Source organism: Camelus bactrianus, chromosome 15 (genome assembly GCF_048773025.1).
Source record: "Camelus bactrianus isolate YW-2024 breed Bactrian camel chromosome 15, ASM4877302v1, whole genome shotgun sequence".
Taxonomy (NCBI): Eukaryota; Metazoa; Chordata; class Mammalia; order Artiodactyla; family Camelidae; genus Camelus; species Camelus bactrianus.
This window is the reverse complement of record NC_133553.1, coordinates 46,584,771-46,611,518: the sequence shown is the minus strand read 5'-3', so window position 1 is coordinate 46,611,518 and position 26,748 is coordinate 46,584,771. Positions and strand designations below refer to the sequence as shown.

The window sequence follows — 26,748 nt, the reverse complement described above, 5'->3', positions numbered from 1 at the left end:
CTACACCTGGTAAGCGGCGGGAGGAATAAACGCGAGCGGGAAGGCGGGGCTGCCTTCTTGGCCCGCCTCACCTTCTGCAATTGGCTATGAGGCCTTGGGTCCTGCGCCTGCGCGAGAGTCAGGGCGGCGAGTAGCACCTGATGGTAGGAGGTGGTAACCGTTCCTTCCCTTCCGCGGGCGGGAGCTTTAGGTAAGCCCAGCCGGACGTTCCCGGCACGCGAGCCTCCCGGGGCTGCAAGCCACCCCCCTCAACTGCCCAACTTGCTGGGAATCTCTGTCCCGGTCCTTCCACTCCCGCCGGCCCCTCGAGCGCCACCCTTCGGGCGAGACCCAGGGACTGCCCTGATACCTGGCACTCTTTTGGATCCGACTTTATGTGTCTGTCCCTCCGTTTCTATTGATCTCCACGCCTGTGCTCTTTGATTATGCTTCTCAACTCGTCCCTCGTTGTTCACATCCCGGCCGACTGAGGCTTGGGAAGAGTCCCTAGCGACCCAGTTTGGGATGCCTCGGCAGATTAAGGTCCCGCGACTCCTGCGAAGGCTCCTCCAGGAGCCGCCCAGAAGGGCCTTCTCTGCCGCTGCAAGTCATGAGGACCCAGGCCAGGTCAGACTGCGGACACCGGGGTCCTGGCCCTCCTCGGGGGCACCTGCCGGGAGTCCTGGGCTCGCCAGGGCCTAACACAGGGCTAATTTCTCAGGAAAGGCAACGCGGGACCCAGTCTTCGTTCGTTTGTTCGTTCATTCATTCATTCAGCAAGCATTTGAGTTTGGGTACCACTCACTGTCTTGGGTCCAAATCTGCTCCTGTCAGTTGGGATTCTGAGGGTGGCCCAGAAAAATATCTAAAGGAGTGTCTATTGAGAGAATGTATTCTGGATTCCCCGCCCCGCCCCTCAGCTGAAGTTGGGACCATTTCCTTTTTCCTTTCTTGCCACTCATTCTCTTCTGGACCCCCTAGTGTGCATCTTTATATCAAAGAGGCTAGACTTTGAAATGGCTTTAGCATTTGGGAGCTTGGGACCTTGAAGTGTTTCCTAATCTGCCCTAGCTTGTTTCCTTATCGGTAAAGTATTTGCCTTTGAAAAGGATAGAGTGAATTAAACGAGAGTGTTAAGATAAGGCTTGGATTCGCCCTTTTGCCCTAGTAGGAGCCCTGTGTGTGGCTATAAAATATTTACCTTTTTTTTCTGGAATATTCACCACAGTATAACATGTGGACTATTACTTTAATAAGGTCCTTACTTAACAGTCAATACTATGTATAAGCTCTCTGTTAGGTAATTTATAAATACATACATACATAAAATACGTGTTTTGGACAGAAAGAGACAGTAAATATTTTTCCTCCTTTTATTCATGCTCTACTTTTGGACTCTAGCTAGCATCTGTAACCTTGTCATTTTGGTGTTTTTTGTGGTTGTTGTTGTTGTTGTTTTAAGCACTGGGCTCCCTTAGTTTAGCATAATGTTCTTTAAATGATCTTGATAACACTGGCCACCATTTGAGTATTCCAGTGTGCGCCTGGCATCACTTGGTGTATGCTAGAAGACGTGAACTACTGTGATGTTAGACAAGGGACCACCATGATAAAAAGTGCCAACAATTCAGCCAAAGTGTATTCATGGGGTTTCTAGAATACATAGCTTATAGTACCAACAGGACAAATCATTAACCCATGTGGTTTTTTTTTTTTTTTCACCTCTGATTTTGGAAAAAAAAGAAAAAAAATGAATTACTTAATTAGACCTAGCACATGACCGTTTTGCAGAAACTAGTCACAAATATTTAAGAAATTAGTAGATTTGTCCTTTTTTTAGGCTCTGAGAGCTGTTTGTACCATGTTAGTCTACATGTGTATTTACACATATGCATCTTCCTGTATTCCAAACTAAGACATTATTGCCCATAGAAAATTGACTTTGGTTCATGGCTTCTTTTTAGACACTGGAGCATTTAGGACAATGGAAAAAGTCATTATTGCCTATCGTCTTTTCTTAATTTGTTTTTCATTAGAAAGCCACTCAAGAAAACACCATGAAAGACACTGACATCAAGAGACTACTGTATGCCCATCTTTTATGCATATTTTCAATTATCCTAAGCATCTTCATTCCATCATTCTTCTTGGAGAACTTCTCAATATTGGAAACACACTTAACATGGTTGTGCATCTGTTCTGTTTTTGTAACTGCCGTCAATTTAGTATTATATTTAGTAGGGAAACCAAACACATCTTCTAAAAGAAGTTCATTATCGTACAAGGTAAGGCTAATTTCTTGATAACTGATTTTTATATGTACGTGATGTTTCTTTTACTGGAAGAATAAAGTCTTAGTCAAGTACTTATTGGGTTATTTACAGTGAATAAAGGACCTGATTTTTTTCCTCCCAAAGCAGTAGCCTATTGCTTGCTGGAAGACTGCCTACAATGTATGATAAAGTCTTGCCATGCGTTAATTGGATGGATATCATAGCATTGTGAAAGTATATAGTCATGTTTTTTGTTATTGTTGAAGATAAATGTAACAATCACATCTTTAAATCTTATTTTATAAGACTTTTCAGTTTATTTTCATTTATCTTTTGCATTTCTGAAAGACACAGTGGGTTTTTCAGAAATTACGAAATAAGCCTCCTTGGTAGCTTTTGTTTCAAACGTGGCCTTCCTTGACTAAGCAGTAAAGTTTTCAGAAATTGGAATCTATTTTCTGGAATATTCACTCCAGGGTAACACTTGACTTTTACTTTAAATTAATAAAGTCCCCACTTAACATTATTCAGTACTCTTGTATTCTATTAGGTAATTTAAAACACTTTTGCTACCCTGTGATTTAAAAAGCTCAACGTGTATTTTATAATTAGATCTTATTGAGCTCCAAATCAAGTCCCACGTAATGATTTGCAGACATGCAGGTCTTTTTTCTTATGGATCATATAGTAACATGAATATGATTTGGGAGATAATTTAACATTGTGCTTTTTTTTTGGTCCAATTTTCCTAGAAGTTTTGTTTTAAAATAAAAAAATTACTATAGTCATTATTTTCTGTAAGTATTTCATGTATTATTACAAAATAAGAACTGTTGGGGTGGGTTTGTAGCCTAGCACTCTGTTATTGGTAAATATTTCATAAATACTGGTTAACAACATAGTTCAGTATATAGTATAGAAACAGAAACGTTTTCTGACTCTACTGTTGGTTGGATGTGTGAGATATGGGGGTTATACTTGTAGGCCTTTTTACAGGGCTGTGCAAAGAATATATGATCTGACTTCAGGAGCAAATCCCAAGAGTATTCATCTATGTTATGCATTATGGGAATAACTTTTATTTGTAGACAAAATCAAAGCATTTGCTGTTCATTAGATATTCTCTTAACTCTTTAAATTATTCATTTCTTTTTTAGGTAACTAGACTTTTGAAATGCTGTATCTACTTTCTTATGTCTTGTTTCTCCTTTCATGTAATTTTTGTTCTATATGGAGCACCACTAACAGAGTAAGTCTGAAACTTTTACCTTAAGGCAATTGTATTTTAAAACAGTCATTTATTAAACCAAATGCTAATTCTGTTGGTGATTAGAGAAAGAAACACTGTGTGTTTAATTAATGGATCATGGAAGGATACTGACATCATTGCCCTTCCTTGGCAGTGTTATTCTTTTAAGAGACAGTGGAATAACTTAATTCATTAAATGCTCCTAATACCTAGCCTTCTATTACTCAATTACATAAAGGAGGGAGGTAGATGAGAAACTACTATGCCAATAAGTGTGTGGCCCTTAGAACCTCTAAGGAAATTTACTATAAATTAGTTATAAGTAGCATATCAGTTCCTAATAAATGAGATTCTGAAGTGCTTGAAAAAAGTATGTTTTCTTAAGGAAAGGGAGTTGATTCTTGTATTTAATTATGTAATGAGCTAATGTTTCTAGTTTAAAGGTAAAATTTAAGTGAACACCTTTTCAAAACTGAACAATTTTAAATCAATGAAAGCTAAATTCATGAATATGTCTTATACGATATTCATTATAGTTTGGGAAACTTTAAGTGGTTAATAATCATGGTAAAATGAGTGATGTGATACACAGCCATGTATATAGTTTTATATATATATATATACACACATATATATATATTTATACATGGTTACATACACACACACTAAATTAACAGGTAATTATTTTCTAGAGAGGGGGAGGACAAGACCTTTGTAATGGGAAGTGGCAGTTTCTGTCCAGTCCATTTTAAAGTAGAATGAATGTCTGGAGCAGTGATTCTCAAAGTGGGTTCTAAAACTGGCAGCATCAGTGTTTTATCAAAGTGCAGATTCTTAGGACTTAGAAACTCCAGGAGTAGGGTTCCTCCAACCTTCAGTTTATCCAGCTCTCCAACTGGTTCTGATGTAACCTAAATTTGAACCACTGGTTGCAGAGAAAGTTCCAGAGAATATTGAGGAAAAAGTTAGTGATCGAGAAATGGCGTTTCTTGCAATGGACAGTCTCAGTGTAAATCATAGGGCAGTTAACACTTTTGAACTCTATTGTTAAAGCCAGATATTTGCTAGGTCATTTTTTATAGCTTGCATTTCAGTAGTAACATTTTTTATAGTTATCATTTCGATAGAACTCATATTACCTTTCAAAGTATAAGAAAATATTTTTATATTAAATCTAGTTAAATAAAAAGGATGATACATGCATGTGTACATGCACCTTTAACACTTAAAAAGTTAATACAGTGTCTTTTTCCCTAGGTTGGTGTTGGAAACATTTTCACTTGCAGTTCTTTTATCTACTTTTACTACTGTACCTTGTTTATGTTTGTTAGGACCAAACTTCAAAGCATGGCTAAGAGTTTTCAGTAGAAATGGGTAAGTTTTAATTTTCTATCCTAGTAATGTTTGAAATTTTTAAAAACTAGTGATGTACTTTTCTACTCATGACAGCTTGCTGATTGTTCCTTGAGTGTTTCTCAGCACTGTATGGTTCTCAGAGATGCCTAAAGGGCCCGCTGCAGCTGGGGACCAGGGCCAGGAAAGGGTGGTATGCACTTGAGGGGACCCAAGCAGGCGGAATATAGGCCCCTCCCTCCACTTCAGCAAGATCAACTTTGCTTTTTTTCTGTATGATAGAATTCCGCTTAGCCTTTTGCTTGAAAAGGGTTTCTGCTACCAAAAGAAAGCTTTGAAAACCACACCTCAGGGATAATTTATCACTGTGATAAAATTGCTACAGATAAAATTGCTCCCATACATCTTAAAATGTAGAATTGGGGTTCACCATCCAAAAATGTTTACTGTAACAACCATAATTTCTTGTTTGGCGTCTTTCATGGAGAGATATCCGAGTACAAATTTTTACAGGATTTTATTCCCTTAGCAGCTGTATATATTTTCAGCGTGGCTAAGTAAAAATTCAGCATCTTGAAAGGCATTGAAATTACTTGTATCAGAAATAGTTGAGGCATAACTCAGAAAACTAGAAAGTTACTTGGTGCACATGATTTTGTCCTATTTATCACCCAGCAGCAGAAACATCTTGAGCCCTTACCTCTGTGCTTTATGTTGTGCAAGCTCCGGGTAGAGTCTGAAGTACTAGCCGTGATTCTCTCCCTGAGGAGCTTGGACATTCAAGGGACAAGGATGAAATGAGCAAACAACCTAAGACTAAAATTGTGTAAATCAGACAGTAAATGTTTCAGGAACTCAGTAGGGTCCACTGAAGAGGAGACCACTGAAGAATGAGCTGAAGGAGGGGATGACCTATGAAGGATCAGGAGTAAGAGATTTGGTGAGACTTAAGGGGAAAGAGGAGACACCTGTTCTAGGGGAATGAATGAAACCTTAGAAACGGAAATGAATGTAGTATTCTTGTGTGATTTGGAAGAGAACGGCCCAAGAGAGCAGAGGATGCTTGCCAGGTAGCTAGGCTCCATAAATTACTGTCTTTTCCCTTTTGAAATGCATACTGTTTGTTCCCCTTCAGAACCATCTTCTGGTGTTCATCAGGTCTCTTGAAAACAAAAGTATCATCGTCACTTTTTCCCACGTTGTTACGATGGCATCCCAAATGGCATTAATTTCTTTTAGAATTTAGTTTGAAAATTTTAAACAGTGAAAATCAGTTGAAACCTTATTGGTTTGGATTGGTGATTTATCCAGCTTTGAATTCTGTTTCTGATGATAGCATTAATGGTGTATTTGGGGGAGATACTGTCATCTGATTCTATTGTCAGTTCTGCTGTAAGATGGTGTGTGCATTCCTAAAAATCCCTGCATTGTGCAAAATCAGGCAATAGAAAACACAGAGCTTATGGGAAAGATGGGATTAGGCCATGACACTCAAAACCTTCATCAGTAACACATTTAAAAAGGTAGGAACTTAATAAAAAATAGTAGGACAGCTTAATACATGTTAAATGGTTAAGAAATACATAAATATTATAATAAATATGATACTTTTCCTTGGAAAAAACCTGAAATTTGCTTTTGGAAGTAGATGTGAGAAGGGTTGCCTCTTGCAAGTTATCATGAAGTGGCAAATGAGAGTTGTTGGAAAGTTAAGACAGAAGTGGAGGGTGTGGCTCATACACACCAAGGAAACTGAGATAGCTGGGAGATGGGTTTTTTAAATAGTCTTGAGATATAATTCAAATACCGTGCACGTCACCTTTGTAACATGCAATTCAGTGTGGATATGTACCACATTTTGTTTATCCATTCATCAGTCGATGGACATCAGGGTTGTTTTCACTTTTTACTGTTTTGAATAAGTTGCCATAAGCATTTGTGTTCGGGTTTTTATGCGGACATATTTTTTTTCTCACTTGAATCTATGCCAGGGAGTGAAATTGTTGGGTCATATGGTAACTCCATGTTTACTCATTTGAAGAACTGCCAAGACTTTTCCAGTGTGACTGCACCATTTTACATGTCCACAGCAGTGTGTGAGGGCTCCAATTCCCCTACATCCTCACCAACAGTTGTTATTATCTGACTATTTGATTATTGCCATCCTAATGGGTGTAAAGTGTTCCCTCTTTGTGTTTTTATTTGCATTTCCCTGCTGACTAATGAGGTCAAGCACTTTTTCATGTTCCTATTGAGCACTGTAATGTATACATACAGATATCAAATTATAATACTGTATACCTGAAACTTAGAACTTTTTCAAGCTAAGCCTGTAGCAGGAAGCTGTTAGATTTCTCTGATGCCACCTAAACTTCAGTAGACTGCAAAAATATCCTTCTCAAATTTCTAATAACAGATTATTCCAGATTTTTTTTTAAAAGAGGGTTATTTTAAAGAAACTTGAAGGTATAAAAGTCATATAGTTTTCTAAAAAATTCTGCCAACTTCTTTTTGGTGTACTTTATTACTGAATATACTCAATTTGTACTAGTTTACTTCAATTTGTTGCTTTGATGTTATAATTATCGTGGGGTTTCTTTCTCCCATTTGTTGACTTTCTTATGAATGCAGATGATAATCTGACTACCTTAGTCCTACAGTTTTCATTGAAGTTTGCTTTTTTATTTATCAGTTATTTTATGCTATTGTTTGATGTTTAAGTGAGAACCTGATCACTTTTAGTGACATGAAAAAAACTGAATTTCTCAATAGTTTTCTGAATCTATAGCTATCTTGCCAAAGTGAAGACAGCCTGTATGACCTATTTGTGTAGCAAAGATAGCAGGCCGCTTTTTGCCATCTTTGTATTGAAATGGATTTTATATTGAAAAAAGCACTGCGGACGTTAAGAGTAGAAGGATGGTGAATGACCAAAAATTTATACGTATAAAAATTAGGTAATTTAGCCTTAATGAGAGCACAAAAATTTAGTGGCCAAGAGGCATTCATTTTAATATTTATTCAGTGGGTAAAGGGAAAAGTTTATATAAGAATTCTGCAAAATATCTTTAGCCACTAGGAGGAGTTATTTGGTGTCTCTTTTTTAGATGAAGAGATCAACAGCTAAAAAGATCAGCTCCATCTAAATAAGCACTGCCTACCTGAGCCATAATGTTTACTGAAAACTGTCTCAGGTACCTGATACAGTGTCTGACACAGAGATAGTAGGCATTCAAAATGGTCTATTTATTTCAATTAAGATTTGACATAATGAATTTCAGTGGAGTCAAATAGTGTAGATAGTTACTTAGAACTCATTGTCATGAAGATTATCTGTAATGTTGCTTTGGTCACTTTTAAGTTTGTTCACAGAATAGTGAACTGTTTACTCTATTTTCAATCCTCTTGATTATGTGTACATTCCTTAACTATGAAGAAATTAGCCATTAACTATAGAATTCAGATGGTTTTACTATGGTAATTTATAAAATGAGAATATGTCAGTCAGTGCTGCTATAAATCAGTGAATAAAAAGGAATTTTTTTGTTTATTCCAAAAGAATATGTATTATAAAACTTCAAGTAATAGAAAAATATTGAAGAGCAGCCATTACCATCAGATTTTATATATTCTAATTTTATCTGTGCAAAAACATATGTAGTTTAAAAACAAAAATGGTTATGCTGGTCACTCCTTTATCACTTGCTTTTTTTTTTCACTTATTGGGAATGTATTTCATTGTATGTGTGTATAATCTACCTTTCCTTGCATAGTATCCTTATTATATCTTCATCTATAAATAATGGAAGACTTCAGCTTATACTGGGTTGAGCAATAAGGAAATTGATGATCTCACACAATAGAGGTTGTGTGGTTCTAGATACAGACAGTCAAGTTGTGGCTGTACTTCTTACTGGTTCTCCTGGTTCTTATCCTCAGGCTGGTACCGAGATGGCAGCAGCTTCTCTTCCTTCAGTCTTCCTAAACTAGTCACTGGGAGAGAGAATGGGATCAGCATGATTTAATTAGTCTAATCATCAGAGATGAGATGAATGTTGGGCAGTTAGCCATCATTATAAGTATTCTGTGTACCATGATTTATTAACTAATTTCCTATTGAGGGTTATTATCAGATCTTCATGATTATAAATAATGTTATGAACATCTTTGTACCTTATAATTTTGTATGCTTGTGCAGGGATTTCTGTATACCAGATTTCTGGAGTAGAATTCCTAAGTCAAAAAAAGTTGATAAACATTGCCAAACTAAAGTTCTAATTTGAAATATATGTATATTGTATGTATATAATATATATATATCACACACACACACACTCAACACAGTGCCAGTTTTCCCAAATCCCCATCAGTGCTGTTTATACTTTTTATCAGCCTACCAGGGCTGCTGCCTACTGGACTCTGCCAAGGAGGCAGACTGTGCTACAGTAGTTTAATCTGATTTCTAATGGGATGCATAAGCTCTAGTCAGAAGTTTTTTTAAAGTTTAATTTATGGAACCACCATTTATTAAATTTCAGCTGAATATTACTGATTAAATCACAAAGATAGCATTTCCCTTACCCTAGCTATCTGCCTCTATTCTCTCCTGCCTCATGTCACAGGAAATTTGATAGAAAATAACATCCAGTCCTCAAAATGCAGCTTCCAGACAGGAAAAATTGGTGTTGGTTAAGATGGGAAGACAGCTCCAAAGGTAATTCACTTATTTTATCTGAGCAAACAGGTAGTTTGGACAGCCTTACCATGTGAAGTGTGGGCAAGATGAAAAGAAATGGCATGGCAACCCCTAAAAACACACTATTGAAGAAGAAAAAGTCATAGAAGATAAGGAATCCAGCCTGAAAGAAAATGCTACCCAAGGAACAAAAACAAACAAAAAAGCTCCATGCAATTTATCACAGAAAAGATGTTATTAAGGAGATGAATTCAATAAGATACAAACTCAAAGATGAGATAATGAAAGAAAATGAGGTGGAGAAGGAAATTGCAGAATTAATGAAATAAATTGAGAATCCAGATCACACTATTACAGATCATAAATTAGAAACATAGATAAATTAGAAAATCAAGTTGTAGCATGGAGAAGAGTTTTCAGCTAATCAAAATGAATGAAGGCTAAGGGGGGTTGGGAAGAGTAAAGCAATTGGAAAAGAAATGATAAATATAGAGAACAGATAAAGGAGATCAACTTAAGACGAGTTAGTACCCCTAAAATACAAAACAAAAAATAATTCAAAGATATGACAGAAGACACTTTCTCCAGATGAAGGAATTATTCAGTTTGTATACAAGGGGGCTCACTGTATCAAAAAATAACTGAATGAATTGGATTCAGAACAGAATATAAATGCTATAAAAATATTATAGTAATGGAAGTTATAGTGGGGGAAGGGAAGATGGAGAAAGGGAAGATGTTCCCCCAACCACTCTGGCTACCCCCAGATCCTGAGCCTATTTGCTACAACCTCTTCAGGAAATAAGGCTTAAATGAAATTCTGCATATTGAACAATGAGTCTTCACCTTGTACCTGGTCCTTTTCACCCACTGGGCCCAGTGCACTGACAGCCAGGCTTATACCATCCAGGCAGAATATTGAAATGATTTCTTTCTGGGGAAAATGGTACAAGAATACCCTCAGATAATGACTTTCGAGATTTCTCTAAAAGGCTGGGTTCCTGCGAAATTCCTGGTACAGTTGAATCATGCTACTTGTGTGCAGTGAACACTAAACAGTCAAAATAAAAAGACCCCAACATATCTTCTATGCAGAAATAAAGTTAGATTAAAAAAAAAAAAAAAAAAAGAACTGGGAGCCAGAATGGCTCTGAACTTCTCAGGTGGGAATCAGAAAACAATAGAGCAATGCCTTCAACATTCTGAGACAAATTGGTTTCCAACAATTATAGTAAAGTCATCTTCACACTTTAAACATCTCTGAAATCTATTTTCCATGTACCCTTTCTCAGGAATCTATTAAAGGAGGTGCTTTAAAAAAAGAAAAAAAAAAAAAAAAAGGAAAGGGAAAACAGAAGGAGGAAGTCTTAGAATTCAGGGAACAGGAGTTCCCAAAGCACTGAGAGAGGCAAAGGGAATTCACAAGATGGTGTAGGGAACTCACAGGACAGCAGCTGTGCCTCAGGCTTAGAGAACAAGCAGTTCAGTTTGGAGCAGGTGAGGTGTCTCCACAAAAGAAAGAGAACAGAGAGAGGCGGGGAGCACAAACAAGTATTTAGAGGTGATGTGTGTTTTCTTTGGAATATTTGAGGATGACTTAGTGACAGGAACGTAAGCAAATGGTGGGTGAAAAAGAGGCATTCTTAACATCCAAAGGAAATTTAAAATTTACTCTAAGAAAGGAATGTAATTATGGTTTGCAGTGTGCTTTCAGCTGTGATGAATATTTCCATAATCATCATAATGTAGACACTGTGCTATTGATCCAGCTGAGAAGAGGAGATATTACCGTCAAAGAGGAAGATGAGTCACAGAGAAATGTGTGTGTGGGGATGGAAGGCTTGTGGGTAAAGAGTTCTAAATCCTCTTCTTCCATGGTAGAAAGCAGAAAGTAACTAAATCTTGAAAATCTATGCATAATGTATGTTCTTTTAAATTTCAAGTACATAGAAGACACAGGAAGAGTTGAAAGTGCCTGCCTCTGGAGCCGATATCAGGAGTAGAGAGGGGTGCAGGGAGGGTTTATTATTATTAGTCTAATCATGATCTTCGACTTTAAAGGCACTTGTATATATTATTTTAATAAATATAAATTTTTAATTTTAAAAAGACAGGCTACAGAATTTTTCTAATTTTAAACTAGATCTTGGCTCCATTTGTTTCTGCACTTATTATATGTAAGATCATAAACGCTCTTAATGTACCAAACAAACAAAATAGAGGACAACCTCTTGGATATTTGCACTTACTTTAACAAATATAAGATGGCCACAAGTGTGGTATAATGATGAAAGATGTGAAGACATGGATCTTGCTCCTTAGCCCAAGGAACTTGGAGCTTAGAACTTAGACAATACATACATAAATCTTATTGAAACTAAGCTCTGATCATATTGCTGCCTTGATTTGAAATCTTCAGGGACTTGTTTAAGTTTGACCTTCAAGGCTTTTCTGAAATCCTAACACTAAATCTGCCACAATGAGATACCACTTCACTACCCACTAAGATGGCTATAATCATTAATAAGTGTTAGCAGGGATGTGGAAATTGGAACCCTCGTATACTGCTGATGGGAAAATAAAATAGCTCAGCTGCCTTGGAGAACAGTGTGGCAGTTACTCAAAACTCAGAAGATTAAGCATAGAATTACTAGCAAGTCCATTCCTTAGTATATCTCCAAGAAAAATGAGAACATATGTTCACACAAAACTTGTACATGGATGTTTATAGTAGCATTATGTGTAATAGCCAAAAAGTCAAAACAAGCCAAGTGTCCATCAACTGATGTTTGGAAAAAATAAAATGTGATATATCCATATAACAAAATATTATTCGGCAATAAAAAAGAATGAAATGTTTTTACATGCTACAAAATGGATGAACCTTGGAAACATGGTAAGTGGAAGAAATGAGTCACAGAAGGCCATACATTGATTCATTTATTTGAAATGTTCAGAATAGGCAAATCCATAGAGACAGAAGGAAGACTGGTGGTTGCCTAGGTCTAGAGGGAAGGGGAAATTGGGAGTGACTACTAATGGGTAAAGGGTTTTATTGTGGGGTGATGGTTGCATAACTGTAAATACACTAAAAACATTGAGTTGTGCACTTTAAGTGAATTGTATGGCTGAAAAGGGTTTTCTGTGGCAAGTTTTTACTGTCTTCGATAAAGTTATTTTTAAAAATTCTAACTCTAGCCTATTTTTCCAGTCTTATTTTCCATTCTTCCACTTGGCCTCAACCAATTTTAATTAAGTTCTTTCTACCAACAATGCAGCTCTTTCTCCAGTTCTTTGAGACCAAATACTACCCATTCTTCCAAATCCAGCTGAACTTCCTCCTCTTTCATAAAATGGAAAAAGTTAACTCTTCCTAGCAGAAAGTAAACTCTGCTCTCAGCTTCTACCAGACCTTATGTCTCCAGGCACATAACTTTATGTATTGCAACATAGACAAGTTGTGTAAGTGAAAGGCAGTCAACATTTGTCAGCCATATAAAGTCAAAAATTACCCTAGAAAATCCTTTAAGTTGCCTGAGCAGTACAGTTCTTTCTTTACATTCAACTCACCAGTTTTTTCCCTCCAAGATTAGAACAGATAAATCTCTGTTCTGTTGAACGCTAGTTGAGAAATTGATTTGCATTTTTAAGTGTTACACAAAATGAAGAACAATAAAGCCCAGCGAATAACACAAATGTGGATGTATGGTGATTGCCTCCAACTTTCTTCCAGTCCCAGTTTTCAACAGAAACAGGCTAAAGCTCTTAACTTGTGTAGGTTGTGGATGAGAAGTAATAAGATGGACAGGTCATTGGGGATTGGTTTGGGCACTGACTTGCCGTTCGGGATTGCTTTAATTCAGTGTACATTTTATGTGATTGACCTATTTCTAATGAAAGAAACTAACAAAGCAAATATTTTCCCCTTTTCCACACCAGCAGGAAGAAACTGCTTTTCATAAACTTTGTAATAACTAAATAACTAACTAAACCACTAAATATTTGGACTCCAGTTATTGCATCGTGGTGGGATTTTACTCTGCTATAACTAGACTCATGGTCCACGCGGTTAAATGATCACACTATTGGGGGCAGGCTGAAACCAAGACTTACTAAGAGACTGGCAGAATTATGTCTTTCCACCCTTATACTATAAAATGTGTACTTAACAAATAAGAATGGTAGGTAGAATCACTAAATATTTTGAAATACTTTGTTCTCATTCTCTGCTCCTTCCCCACCAAATAGAGTTGATTTGCTTAAATGAAGTGTGCCATAAGGGGCTAGTTGAATAAGCGATGCTTCCTTCATACAATGGAATCCTAGTAAAACTGTTAACAAGGGAAAACAGCTAAACTGGGTTTATAAGATGGTGCATTTGAGTTTTGTTTTGAAGAATATATAATATATGTATGCATATATGCAGATGTGTATATATCATTCTAAACAAAATTGTGTTTATTTGTGTATGCATAAAATATTTCTGGAAGGATATGTAATAAGTTGGTAATAGCAGTTGCTTTTGGGGAAAGGAACCAGAGTTGATGATTAAGATGGGAGGAGGACTTAGTTTTCACTGCAAACCCTCTTTCGTATTGTTTGACTTTCACTATGTGCACATACTACCTTTCCAGGTGAAAAACAGTTATATCTTCTTACCAATTAATCGTTGATAATTCATGGCAAATATTGGTATGTCAATTTGAGACACTTATTTTAAATGAACAGAACATATATGTATGAATAGTGTTAATTTGTGCTGTTTGTTTGATTCCCTAGCAGCTAAGATATATACCACCAATGGTTTACATATTTGTGTTTTACAGGGCTACATCCATCTGGGAGAATAGTCTCCAGATCACTACAATTTCTAGTTTTGTAGGAACATGGCTTGGAGCCTTTCCTATTCCACTCGATTGGGGAAGACCATGGCAGGTTGGTTTGAGCTCCTTAAAGCAACAAAATAGATGTTTGTACAATGATGGTTAAACTGATGAAGCTAACTAGTATGTATATATAAATTGTTTTGTTGTTCAGTTTATCAGGGATGCCAATTCCCTCTGTCACTATAATCTGGGTGACTCATTGGGGCCTGTCTAATGCCACAGGTATCAAGATCAGCCTGTTTCTATCTTCCAGCACTATTTTTTCTATATGTATAGGTGAATAAACAAGCTTAGTTTGAGGATATGTATAGAATTTTTTAAAAAATAGGCTAGAAGTTACAGGAATTCCCTATTTTCAACTTTGATATTCATTGCCTTTATGGCCTTAGATTCATATTTTCTTAGCGTGATTGATAGCCAAATTGAATGTTGATATTGAGGGATTTTTTAAAAATCATATAACAAAGTAGGTTTTGAAATAGGGGTTTGTGGTATCAGAGGAAGCTCATAAGCATCAGGTTTTTCATTTCTTGTCACAATAGGATGTAGCTAATAAGCTAAGTGAAGCACTATGAGATAAGTGTTCTTTTTATCCCCATTTTACAGATGAGGAAACATACCTAGAAGATATGTACTGTTTGTAAGGTCACTAAGCTAGTAATGTTTACATCTTTCTCATAATTTTTAATGGCTTTGTAGTAAACCATTATGTAGTTATTCTAAAATTTATTTAACATATTAACTATGGATCATTTAGGTTATTGCTAATATTTTACTGTTTTTACTATTTTACTATTATAAACAGTGCTGTTATAAACATCTTTGAATCTATCTCAATGGATTTTTCCAATGATTTTCTTAAGATAATTTCTCCCAAATGGAACTGTAGTATTAAAAAATATATTTTCTTTTTCCAACATGAAGAGAATTTTCCCTGATTACAAAGACAGTATACATTTATTTAGAAAATTTAGGTAATACTAATAACTATAAAAAGTAAGTAAAAATTATCAAACATCCAGCCCAGAGGCAACTCCCATTTGTATTTTGGTGATAAGTTTTGCAGCTCTCTGTTTATGTATTCATAATATACATGTTTATTTTAAATCTGTGTTTTTTTCCTTCAACAATATATTATGGAGCACACTCTATGTCAGTGAAAATTTACATATGTGTAATACTTTGTTATTTTGGTAAAATCATATGCCAATTTCTTACAAATGGACACTTAGATTATTTACAGTTCTTACCATTGTTAATTAATTATTATGAATTATGGCGATTATCATAAAACATACATCTTTGCAGATTTGTCCAATTTTCTCTTTAGTGTAAATGCCTACATAATGAATGGCTGGGTTAAATCTTTGTTATGTGTCTCAATTTCCAAAGGCTCTTGAGGAATTGCATGCTTTGCACTTAACTTCTTACTTTTTAAGCCCATTCTTTGTGCTTTCTATTAGATGTTATGTCTCCCAGAAAGATGAATTGTTCTTTTACATTCAGTAAGTTTGGTAGATTTGCCCTTCCCTCTGATGAGTCTTCATCTACTATGTGTTATAGAAACCCCTGGAGGTTTGGAGTGTATGGTGTCTCTGATACCCTTCCCGAGGTTATAGTATTAATAAAGGTTTCCTTTATATTTCCTTGGCCATCTCAGTGATCACTGGGAAATAAGGATTCATTTGTACCCAAGTTACCGTCTTACGGAACTTAATTTCGTTCAGTAGTGTCAGTGATTTTTAAATTGGAGGACAATCAAAGTCACTGAAAAGTATACATAGGAAATTGTGTTTTAATTCATTACTTTCAGATATATGCAATTAAATCTAAATACAGAGTATCAATATATGAAGCAGTATGGGCCATCAGCTTCTGAGGTGGTAAGGCAATGTGTAATTAACATGTCAGTTTGCATATAGATGGAATATTTTGGAATGTAAAAGATTGATATCTTACACTTGTATAAGTCTTTTGTTTATAAGACTATGTAGAAGTAGATACTGAATTATGGGGAATAGATGTGCCTTTGTAAAGTCTGGGTTTAGATTTGTGAAGAAAATATACATTTTAGTTATTTATAATCCAGTTACCCATTTTTGATTGTTTAGGCTTTTAGCCACTGACTCTCAGTTTTCTACTTCAGTACTTGTTTATAATAAGGGGTGAACTGGATCCAAACTAATGGTATCAGACTTTTTAAATTAATGTAAAGTTTCTATTTGAATTACTGAGTTTAAAAATATTTTCTATCTAGCTAATTAATAAATAACAAATGTTGGTCTTCATTAAGAATGTTTCACTTGACTGGAATATTACTGGTTGTTTAATAATCTTTACTGTTGGGTTGTTTTTAGAGTGTTCCAAGTTAATGACCCACTTATTCACTATAATCTTTTAAAATTATGATAGATACTGTTGGTGAAATGATAAAATTGACGTATAATTAGTCATCTTTTATTCACATAATAATCACCTGCTCCTGTCCCTTTTAGTAATTGTTTACTGGTGTACTGGAGAAATGATAAGGGTTCTTTTTTTTTCTTTCTTTCACTTTTTATTCTCAGCAAACAAGGTTTTTTGTTCTGTTTTGTTTTTTCCTTCATAAATCTAACTACCCAGAGTAAGTACTTAGTGTGGCTCATGGTGCTGACAGAATCTGCCAGAGGAACAATAAATCAGATACAAGATTGTGGCATTACCTCAGAATGGAGATTTTTCTAGAGTAAAATTTCATGAGAATTCTACACATTATTATCGAAATTGTAACATGTATTAGGAACAGATTTTAGTGCTCTATTCCTTGTGGTCCAGTACAGATTTGACATGTTTGTGGTAAAGCAAGCTTTTCTGGATTGTGATCTGGTTTTACTTGTATTCTAATTAGAAAAACAAGAGTATCTGGTTAAGCAATTATACTTTCTTTAAAAACACACACACACAGACCACCTTACAAAAACTTTAACATGTTTTAACTCCACTTTTAAGACTTTGAACTCAAATCTGACTTTGTATAAAATTTCTAGAGGCCAGACATAAGATTATAATGATGCAAGTTTCTGTATTGAGCAGTTTCAGGAATACTTATATTTTTTAAATTGTTTCATCATTAAATGACTAGAAAGTCCCACTGAAATATATAGCCTCAATGAAAGAAAGTTTTTTCATGTACCAATAGAAATTTTAAATAATTTTACATAATGACAGATGACGAAAGATACCAGACACCTTTTTAGTTGGAGGAAGCCTTCCCTTTGTAGGAGGCAGCAAGAGAATTTGCAGAAAGAGAGTATGGTCGGGTGGCTACCCACTGTGTTGTTGGGCATCTTTGCTGTTTTCTTTCCAAATAACTGAAAGTCATCTTGCTTCTCTTCTGGGCCTTAACTATTGCATTGCAAACATTTGAATTGTCCATAACCCAGACAGACTTCTTCACTCCAAGAGAAAGCTTATAGCTGTGGTTACTGACAAAATGAATATTTTGACAATGGAAAACCTTTGTACATTATAATTTGATGCTTTATCTGCTGTAAAAATAGCTAATCAGTAAATATTTGTTGAGTTCTTACTGTGTACAAAGTATATATTCTATGTAAGTATAACAGATACTCAAATGTTATCAAGACTGGAATTTGTTTGATAACAATAATTTAGATTCATATTGTGATTCAGATTTAATATGGTCTAAATATTTTGTATAATAGGTGATTATGAGCCTTTCATCTAGAAAATGTCTTAATTCTTTATCAAAATGGGCTAGTATTTCATGTTGCTAAGAAAATTAATGGGAGGTTAAGAATTGTTGGTTATTCTGAGCAAAGGAAATTTACCATGAAGTTTTTAAACCCACATGTTTTAGTAATAGGTAGACAGATACCAGGATGGTCAGGGCTCTGGCATCAGATTATTGGGTTCAAATCCTGGCTCTGCCAATTGCTAGTGAAGATTAAATAATATAATCCTTCTAAAGGACTTAGTTCAGAACCTAACATGTAGTTACTGCTTAATTAATGTTACAGGCATTTGTGACCTATAAAAGGAGTAGGTTAATAACTATTTTTTTTAGCATTACCCAATAAACTGCTAATTCCATTATTTGAGTTCTCAGAGTGTTAGAGAGTATGTTAATTGTCTCAGTTTATTTTATTCATTCTGCCCAGCGGTTCTTCAGTTGGCAGAATGGATTGTTAACTCACCCTTTTGTTTCTCTAGTATTTATGTATTCAAGGTATTTGGATTTCACATACTTTTCAATCCCGTCTGACGTTTCAGAATGTGATAGAAAGAAAACGTAATTATCTGTAGATCCCTCTGTGTGTGCATCAGGCATGGGACTTGGCACTGTCACCCAAGGAACTTAATCCTGACAGCCACAGTGCAAGGCAGGTTTCATTCCCATTTCTACACATAAGAAAGCAAAGTGTGGCGAGGGGAGTACACATCTTGCTCAGTATTACTTGGCTGGTAAGAGAAAGACTCAGGATCCAGAGCCCCAGGACACCATGATTCTCTTTGTCCCTGGAGACTCTGAAACATAACTTTTGTTTTTAGAAAATGGCCATAGCTTAGCTCTCTTTGGAAAAGGTTGAGTAGTTGACTATATTGCATTTCTTTCCCCTCATGAGGATTTCATTTAAATGCCATGACTACTCTGGTAATGTATGTATTTTAGACCATAAAATTTAATATATTTGTAGGAGAGTATATAAAACTAGTATGTGAAGCTTTTGTACCTAGAAAACCAACAAATGCCTTTAAACTCTGGACTTTATTGCTACTGTCTCCAAAATGGAATTGAACCAGATTTGAACCAAATCTCTTCTAAGCCCACTTACTTCTTATAAAGTAAAAAGGCAAAATGGATTGAAATTGTCTTTAAAACAATTTAAAATTGTTTAAAAATGTTTGTATTTACTCCTATCAGATACTAGATAAGTGAGACATTGTTATATTTAAAAATCCTTTTTTGTTTTCTCTGGTTTTATCAGGTTAAAAATTTAGTATCTGTGAAACATTTATATAAAGTCACAGATGCCACAGATAATACTTTCATAAATTGAAGCTAGAGAGCATAAGGATAATTAGATGAAATACTACAAATAATGCTAGAGTGAGGGATAAAACTAGGATTATGGATTCAATTATTGAAGGGTTGCATATTTTTAGGTTAATTGGTGTTTCTGTTACTAAAGGTATTATATAGTGTTTTAGACAGGCCAAAATAAAATATTAGTTTATATGAATGTGATTTATATATTTGAAGAATGGAAAAAACCTGTAATATTTAACTGATAGAAAATGGTTCTGGATTTAAAAGGTGGGTTCCTTGTAGGGTAATGATATTGAAAATGATCTGCTAGCAGGACTTTTATGTGAGAGAGAAGAGTGCTGGCTAAAGTAACCCTTTTGCATGGTCCTGGCAAGGACCATTTATTGTCACTTTGACAAGAAGGTCCGGCCCAGCGACTACGCACCTCTCCACAAATAGCTCTTCCTAAATCTGTGTTCTTAGTCATAGGAGAGTGGTACAGTATACGTGAAACAGGACAGATTTACAACTAGAGAAATATATCCAGCTGAACAGATTCATCTACACATGTATTTCTACATCCGACAATAGCATTTGCTTTAAGAACATCTGGAAAAACGTACCACCTAAAGCCAAATTCAGAGGAAAATAGAAATGACCATTTAAAACCACTAGAAAAAGATGAATTCTTTCAATCATGTAAATGTAAATTATTGTAAGCATAATAAACAAAACATATTAAAAAGTAGTTCTTGAGAAATTTAGAACTGCCTGGGTTTTATCTTCTTCTTCTTTTTTTTTTAATCTGAAAGAGCCAGTAATCCTAATGGTTGTGAGTTCTATGTTTCTAGGTTTTCTGATCTTCAGGTAGGTCAGTGTCCCCATGATATCTGTGATAGCACATACCTCTCCAAAAATAATACTGTAGCACATTTTAAAAAAAATTTTGTTGTTAAAATTTATCTAAAATTAAATAATCTTAGTTTGCCCCTTACCTTCTTGGTTTAGGAGTGGCTCTCAGTAGTTTTGAATGAATGGAGCCATTTAAATGGAGACTTAAAAATGACAGAAATGTCTACCAGTGGTTGGTATATAACCAGTTTCTGTGCTTATACTTCTTAAAAGTTATGAAAAACGACAGCTAGGAGCAGGAATTGCCCTTCTATTTCAGAGGTGGGGCTACATATGGTTAACATAATGCCATGTGCTGTATCCCTCTTGAGAGTTCCCTCCTGTAAGCTTTATGCATCCCATACGTATCATGTGAAGAACTGCATATGCTAAAGATGCTTATGTTACAAGGGCAAAGGAATAAATAGTTCCTATAGCACAATATAACATTGCTTATGAACTATTTTATTTGTCCCAAACTGCTGGCTCTAATTATTAACCTACTAGAATACCTAAGAGGTACTTCCACTAGTGATAATGTAAGTTTAATTTTTTCCAAGTTAAAACATGTAATATACAGAATGATACTGATGCACGGTACTTTACAGCTTTCATGATAGTTTTTTAAAATATTACTTCATTTAATACAATAGCCCCATGTTTTAAGTGCAAGAGGTGTTGTTATTCCTGTTTTGCAATTGGGAAACTGAGGCTCAATTGTTAAGTGACCTGGCGAAGGTCGTATGGCCAGTAAGGGGCTGTACACTAAGTAGTGCTGCTCTGAACACTGAGGTGCATTTATCTTTTCAAATTAGAGTTTTCTCCAGATATTTGCCCAGGAGTAGGATTGCTGGATCATATGTTAATTTTATTTTTAATTTTTTAAGGAATCTCCATACTGTTTACCATAATGGCTGCTCCAATTTATATTCTCACCAACAGTGTAGGAGGGTTCCCTTTTCTCTACACCCTCTTCAGCATTTATTTGTAGACTTTTTTGTGATGTGATACCTCATTGTAGTTTTGATTTGCATTTCTCTGATAATTAACGCTATTGAGCATCTTTTCACATACTTGTTGGTCGTCTGTATGTTGTCTTTGGACAAATGTCTGTTTAGGTTTTTTGCCCATTTGTTGACTGGGCTGTTTGGTTTTTTGATATTAAGCTGTATAAGTTCTTTGTATCTTTGGGAAATTAATCCAAGGGTCACATATTTAACAAATGGCAGAGCTGAGACTCAAATCAAGTCAAATACAAAAATCAGTGTTCTTAATCACTATTCTGTACTACTTAGAACATGTTTTGAAACATATCAAACTCTATATACCAGTACATTTTCCTTTCCTAAAATGTAAGCACTGTTTTAGAAAGCACTGATCAGAAAGCAGTGTGGTTTTCAGGTGGAAATAAGCTTGTGTAATTTTGAAATGTCTTTCAACCAGCAATAATATCGATTTTAACAAAAAAACAGTTATATATATATATATATTATTTAAGAATTTTTTTAGCTTATTAGGGTGAAATTGTTTAATTTCTGAGAGAAAAATTACTTATGGTTGGTAGCATGTACCAAGATCCTATAATATCAGGCCTTTGTTAATGCTGATTATTTCAAGAGAATACTGACCTTTTTGGTTTAAGTACTGAAACATACAATAGAAAACAGTCATCTGATTTTGAGGAAGGATAACAGTGGTACTCTCAGCAAGATATTTTTTTCACATGGTGCCGCTACTCATTTTTTAAGCTTTTCTTTTTGACAGTAATCATAATAATTTTACCCACTTGCATTATATTATCTTTTGTTATGCAGCGGAAATTCTTATTTAGTGATTAAAAACACTTAAATTTATTTTAAAAACTGGATAAAACGAAGATAGTCATTTTGGTGGTAAAACACTTGTGACTTCCTTTACACGAGTGAGTTTTCTATTTTCCTTAAACAAAACAATTATATATAGCCATCTCAGATTACTATAATTTGGAGAAATGTTTATAGCAACACAGTTGAAGTGTCTGTTCAATAGATACTACGTGTGTGTGTGTGTGTGTGTGTGTTTTAAATCCTATTGGTGGCATGAGGAACGTTAAATAGAAACATCTTCATAGGCAGTAATTTTAAATGGAAAACTTCAAGATCTAATTAAGAAAATATGTGATTAAGCTAGGGTTATTTGACAAGTCAATATGAATTGTTGCCATAGGATAGTTTTAATTTTTTTTAAAGCAATTATAAGAAGGTTAGTAGGAAATTACTTGAGGAAAGGTTGTATGTCGGCAACCTCCCCCAACTCCCTTCAGCAGCTCCTTTCGCCATTCCCTGTCTGGTCTACCAAGATCAGGAGGGTTGCCCTTATATAAAGAAATTCTCTTAAAAAAAAAAAGTGACTGTTATAATTAATAACTACTTATTTCAGAAAAGTCAAGCAGGAAAGCCTGACCTATCACTAGCATACAGTCTTCAAAGCCATTCCAACATTTTAATTTGCTGATGGCATAGATTTCTTGAGATGTTGAACAGCAAGTGTTCCAAGCTTTAAGCCCTCATTAGACAGAACTTTCTAACTAACATTGACTTCATTTTTGGCATTCCACTAGAGGTGAATGAAGTATGGCAGCTGCTTAAAGAATGTGTGTGTATGTGTATGTATGTGTCTGGAAACAAAGAGCCACACTGAAATTACAAAGTGATTAAAATAGAATTTAGTAACCCAAATTGGAATTTGGCTGGCATTCACGAGGCATGATTATTCTGCCTACACTTTGACGACGTGCTCTTTACCAAAATGCAGTTGCTCACAATAGGCCGATGAAGCACAGATTCACAGCATGAGAAGTAGAGGAAAGAGTATTATCCTGAATGTTTACATAGAGTGTTAAATAAAAACTACTAAGGTAAGAAGTTCAGTACTTTACATAGATAGTAAACTATGCATATTATTTTATTTGTAACCCCAAGTGTTAAGGTGGGACGCTATTAAAGTAACAATCACTTAAAAAGCAACAACACCAACAAACCAGTATTTAATTTGGTACTTAAAATTAATAATTAAAAATCAAATGGAAGCAATGCCTAAAGTAACTATGATAATTCACAATAAAAACCATTAGTTCAGGCTCTACTGATTGGAAATATGATAATTCAACATAGGCTAACCTAGAATGTACCTTTAGAGATAGAGTAAGGATATAAGCAAAGTATTAAGTAAGGTTTCAGGAAGCTCCTAAAATTATTTTTAAGAACTTCAGAATTGATTATCTCTATGCAAAAAATATTAACTGTAAGTTTAAGTTCATTCATATATGACCCTATTTGAAGCAGTGTATTTTCATTCACTAGGAAAATTCATGTCAGTAAGATACTTTGAAGCATTTCATTTTCCAGATGTCACTACTTTGAACCAGGTGTTCCAGTGATTAGCCTGAATTTCTGGTGAAACCTAAGCCTTAAATGAAGACATGCTTTTGAAAATAAGGCAACTTTTCTACAATCTGTTTATGAACAGAAAACAAATCTTTGGTTTTAGATAAAGTGGCAGGAAAGATTCTGCAGAAAAGAAATACTAAAGGACCAAAGCAGTGAAAAGGCTCCTAATAAGCAGTGGGAAACTCCAAACCCTTCAAGGTCAATAGAGCACTTAAGGCACCTCAGGTTCAGATGAGACAATCGTCTTTGCTTAGAGTTCTAACAATCTATGTACAGGATTCTTACCATCTAAGAACATGATGCCGAAAAGTTCATGTCCAACAGTGATTACTGTGAGTGAGGAAGAAGAACATCAGAAGAGTAGACAAATGGGAGAGATTTTAGAGATCATCTCTTCTACCTCCCGTATTTAAAAGATAAGGAAACTGAGGCCCAGTCAAGAAACAGAGGTGACACCAAAGTTTGTGTTTCCAGATTCCTAGTCCATTTCTCTTAGGGCAGGATAAATTCTAGATTTTAACTTTATTGGCTAGGAAACCAAGTGTTTCAGAGATGTGAATTTGAGGAAGAAAAAAAAAAAAATCCCCATCAAATCCTCAAAGGCAAGTTAGAAATAAATGTATAATACTTTACTGTCTTAATTCCTTTATACCATGTGTTGGACAACTTAGCTAATATACTAATTAATGTATACAATTCTTTTCAGTTCTATCTAAAAATAGCAGACCAAAATTAAATGAGAAAGTTACATCAGATTCCATTTGAGCATACATAAGGCCATGGTACTTAACGTGAACCACCACTTCTTGGGAGAAAGAAGACATCCACTGTTCAGTTCAAAGAGAAAGCTCTGGACTAGTTATCCAGTAGATTCTGCTCTTCAATGGGGAAGAAGATGCTTATATTTTTAAAAATCTCTACAAAGCTCACACACACGACAGTACATCCTAGATTTGTGACTGATATGAGCAGTTAAGGCTGTCATTTTCAAGTATAAAAGTTTAGTGTTCCATTACCCAATCTGTGCAATAGATGTAGCTATAAGCTCAAGTCATGGAAGTCAACAGAAGTTCACCAGAGACATAAATCATAATTTAGGCAACAGCAAGTTTAAATGTAGGAAAGGCTGGGGAAAAAATGTATGGATTAGATTATGATTCTCTGAACTGCATTAGTTTGTTCACACTGAAACTTTATCTAACACTCTTGCCTGGTGCATGGCATTTGGAATAAGGTAGACTGACAGCAGACCAAACAAGGACGCTTAATTAGGTAACAGAACTAGTAATTAAGATGGTTCACCTCTGACACAGTTCTACTGCCTGTTTCCCTAGAGAAAGATTAGAAATGGCTCCAGTATACCAAACAAGCTTTACAGATGAACATGAAAAACATTTTTTTAAACTAGGGCCTTTCACCTAGGGACCAACACGCACTGCTCGTGCATGAAATAAATCAACGTTACTTACTTCTGGCTTGATATAATATTGTGAAATGTAATATGGCTGGAGAAAATGGGTATCTGGAAGCCAGGATGTCATTTAACTAACACTCTAAGTGTGTACATAAATTGTACTTCTGTAACGTCTACTATGGTTCCAATATCTGTATCTGGAAGGTGACATCAGTTTTATTATGAAAGCAGTTGCTTTGTTATAAAGTCCATGTAACATGCTTGAATTCTAGGTCTTTTCTCTTTAACACAGTTTAAAGTTTCTTGTGGTTTGGTCAGCATATACACTTTTCTTTTCATTTGATGTACGAGCCAATGTGGAAATTAAAAAACAAAATCACCAACTAGTTCAGAGAGCTAAATTGAGTCCAGGGTTATGGCAAAGTCTGACCCAAAATTTTAATTTGTAATTTTAGCATTTATCTCATGCAGTCTGGGGCACATCGAACTAAATCTGCAGTCACCAGAAGCCTTGTTACAGTTGAAAGCACGTTAACTAAAATGTCTACATTTTTAGTGTTCATGATAAATGCAGTTATGACCTTATTATACTTTTGGCATTCTTTTAAGAAAGCACATTAAGCTTTAATATAGAAATATTTAGGTTACACTTAAGTTGTGCTCAAGTAATAATAAAACATTTGTTCTTTTTGACCTCATACATTCTCTCCTCAGGAATGGCCCATCTCCTGCACGCTTGGAGCGACCTTTGGCTACATGGCTGGCCTTGTCATTTCGCCACTCTGGATATACTGGAATAGAAAGGAACTTACATACAAGAACAATTAATTGGAGCAAAGGGAGAAGATATTTCTTTGTGCAGATTCCATAAAGACTGTGCAGAAATGTACATGGTCTAAGCCAGGCAGTTCCACTTAACAGCACTGTTTTTTTATGTCATTACAACATGATGTGATTGTAGCTTTTGAAACTATGAAACCCCTGAGAGATTGTACCATCTAGTCGAAATAAAGTATTTATAATAGATTGTGGCTTCAGATGCTGTTTGCTGCTTCTTGGACCTTTAAGAAACATTCTTAATGAACTTTATAGAATTCTGAGGACAGGGTTTTTTTGTTTTTTTGTTTTTTCTTTTCAACTTTTAAACTGCTTCATTATTCAGAAGAGGTCTGGGTGTAGCTGTAGCATTTCATATGCTTTCTGAGAGAAGTGGACAGTTTCCTTGGCCACTGAAGATGTTTCTCACGTAATCAAACAACAGTTTATACATCTTGATCCTATTCTTTTTTTTACTGTGTGTTTCTTTGGAGTTAAAATGGCTATGATAGCCTCATCAAAAACAGTCTTCAATCCCTTCTGGGTTAAAGCTGAACATTCCACGTAGCAGCACGCACCTATCTGGGAGGGAGAAAAAAAAATCACAAATATATAAAATCTTTTTTACACAACTGGTGCCACACAAACACACCATTATAAGGAAAATTATAAAATACAGCTATGCAGAAGGAATGAAATCAGCCATATATTCATGATACCCAGAGATAGCTAAC

The 26,748-nt window shown here is 35.3% G+C and overlaps 2 protein-coding genes across 2 annotated transcripts in view; one reads left to right on the top strand and one right to left on the bottom strand.

Moving 5' to 3' along the window:
• Positions 1-39: 39 nt before the first annotated feature.
• Positions 40-26,224, top strand: PIGF (phosphatidylinositol glycan anchor biosynthesis class F). Its single transcript, XM_010967735.3, has 6 exons — positions 40-190; positions 2,016-2,264; positions 3,410-3,501; positions 4,759-4,875; positions 14,377-14,485; positions 25,913-26,224. The coding sequence occupies exons 2-6, from the start codon at positions 2,037-2,039 to the stop codon at positions 26,024-26,026; spliced, it is 660 nt and encodes a 219-aa protein (XP_010966037.1). The 5' UTR covers positions 40-190; positions 2,016-2,036; the 3' UTR covers positions 26,027-26,224.
• RHOQ (ras homolog family member Q) overlaps positions 23,282-26,748 on the bottom strand; it is a 35,435-nt gene continuing 31,968 nt past the window's right edge. The window contains exon 5 of the mRNA XM_074341096.1: positions 23,282-26,596. Within this exon, the coding sequence (XP_074197197.1) occupies positions 26,441-26,596 (156 nt within the window). The 3' untranslated portion in view covers positions 23,282-26,440. The remainder of the gene's footprint in view (positions 26,597-26,748) is intronic.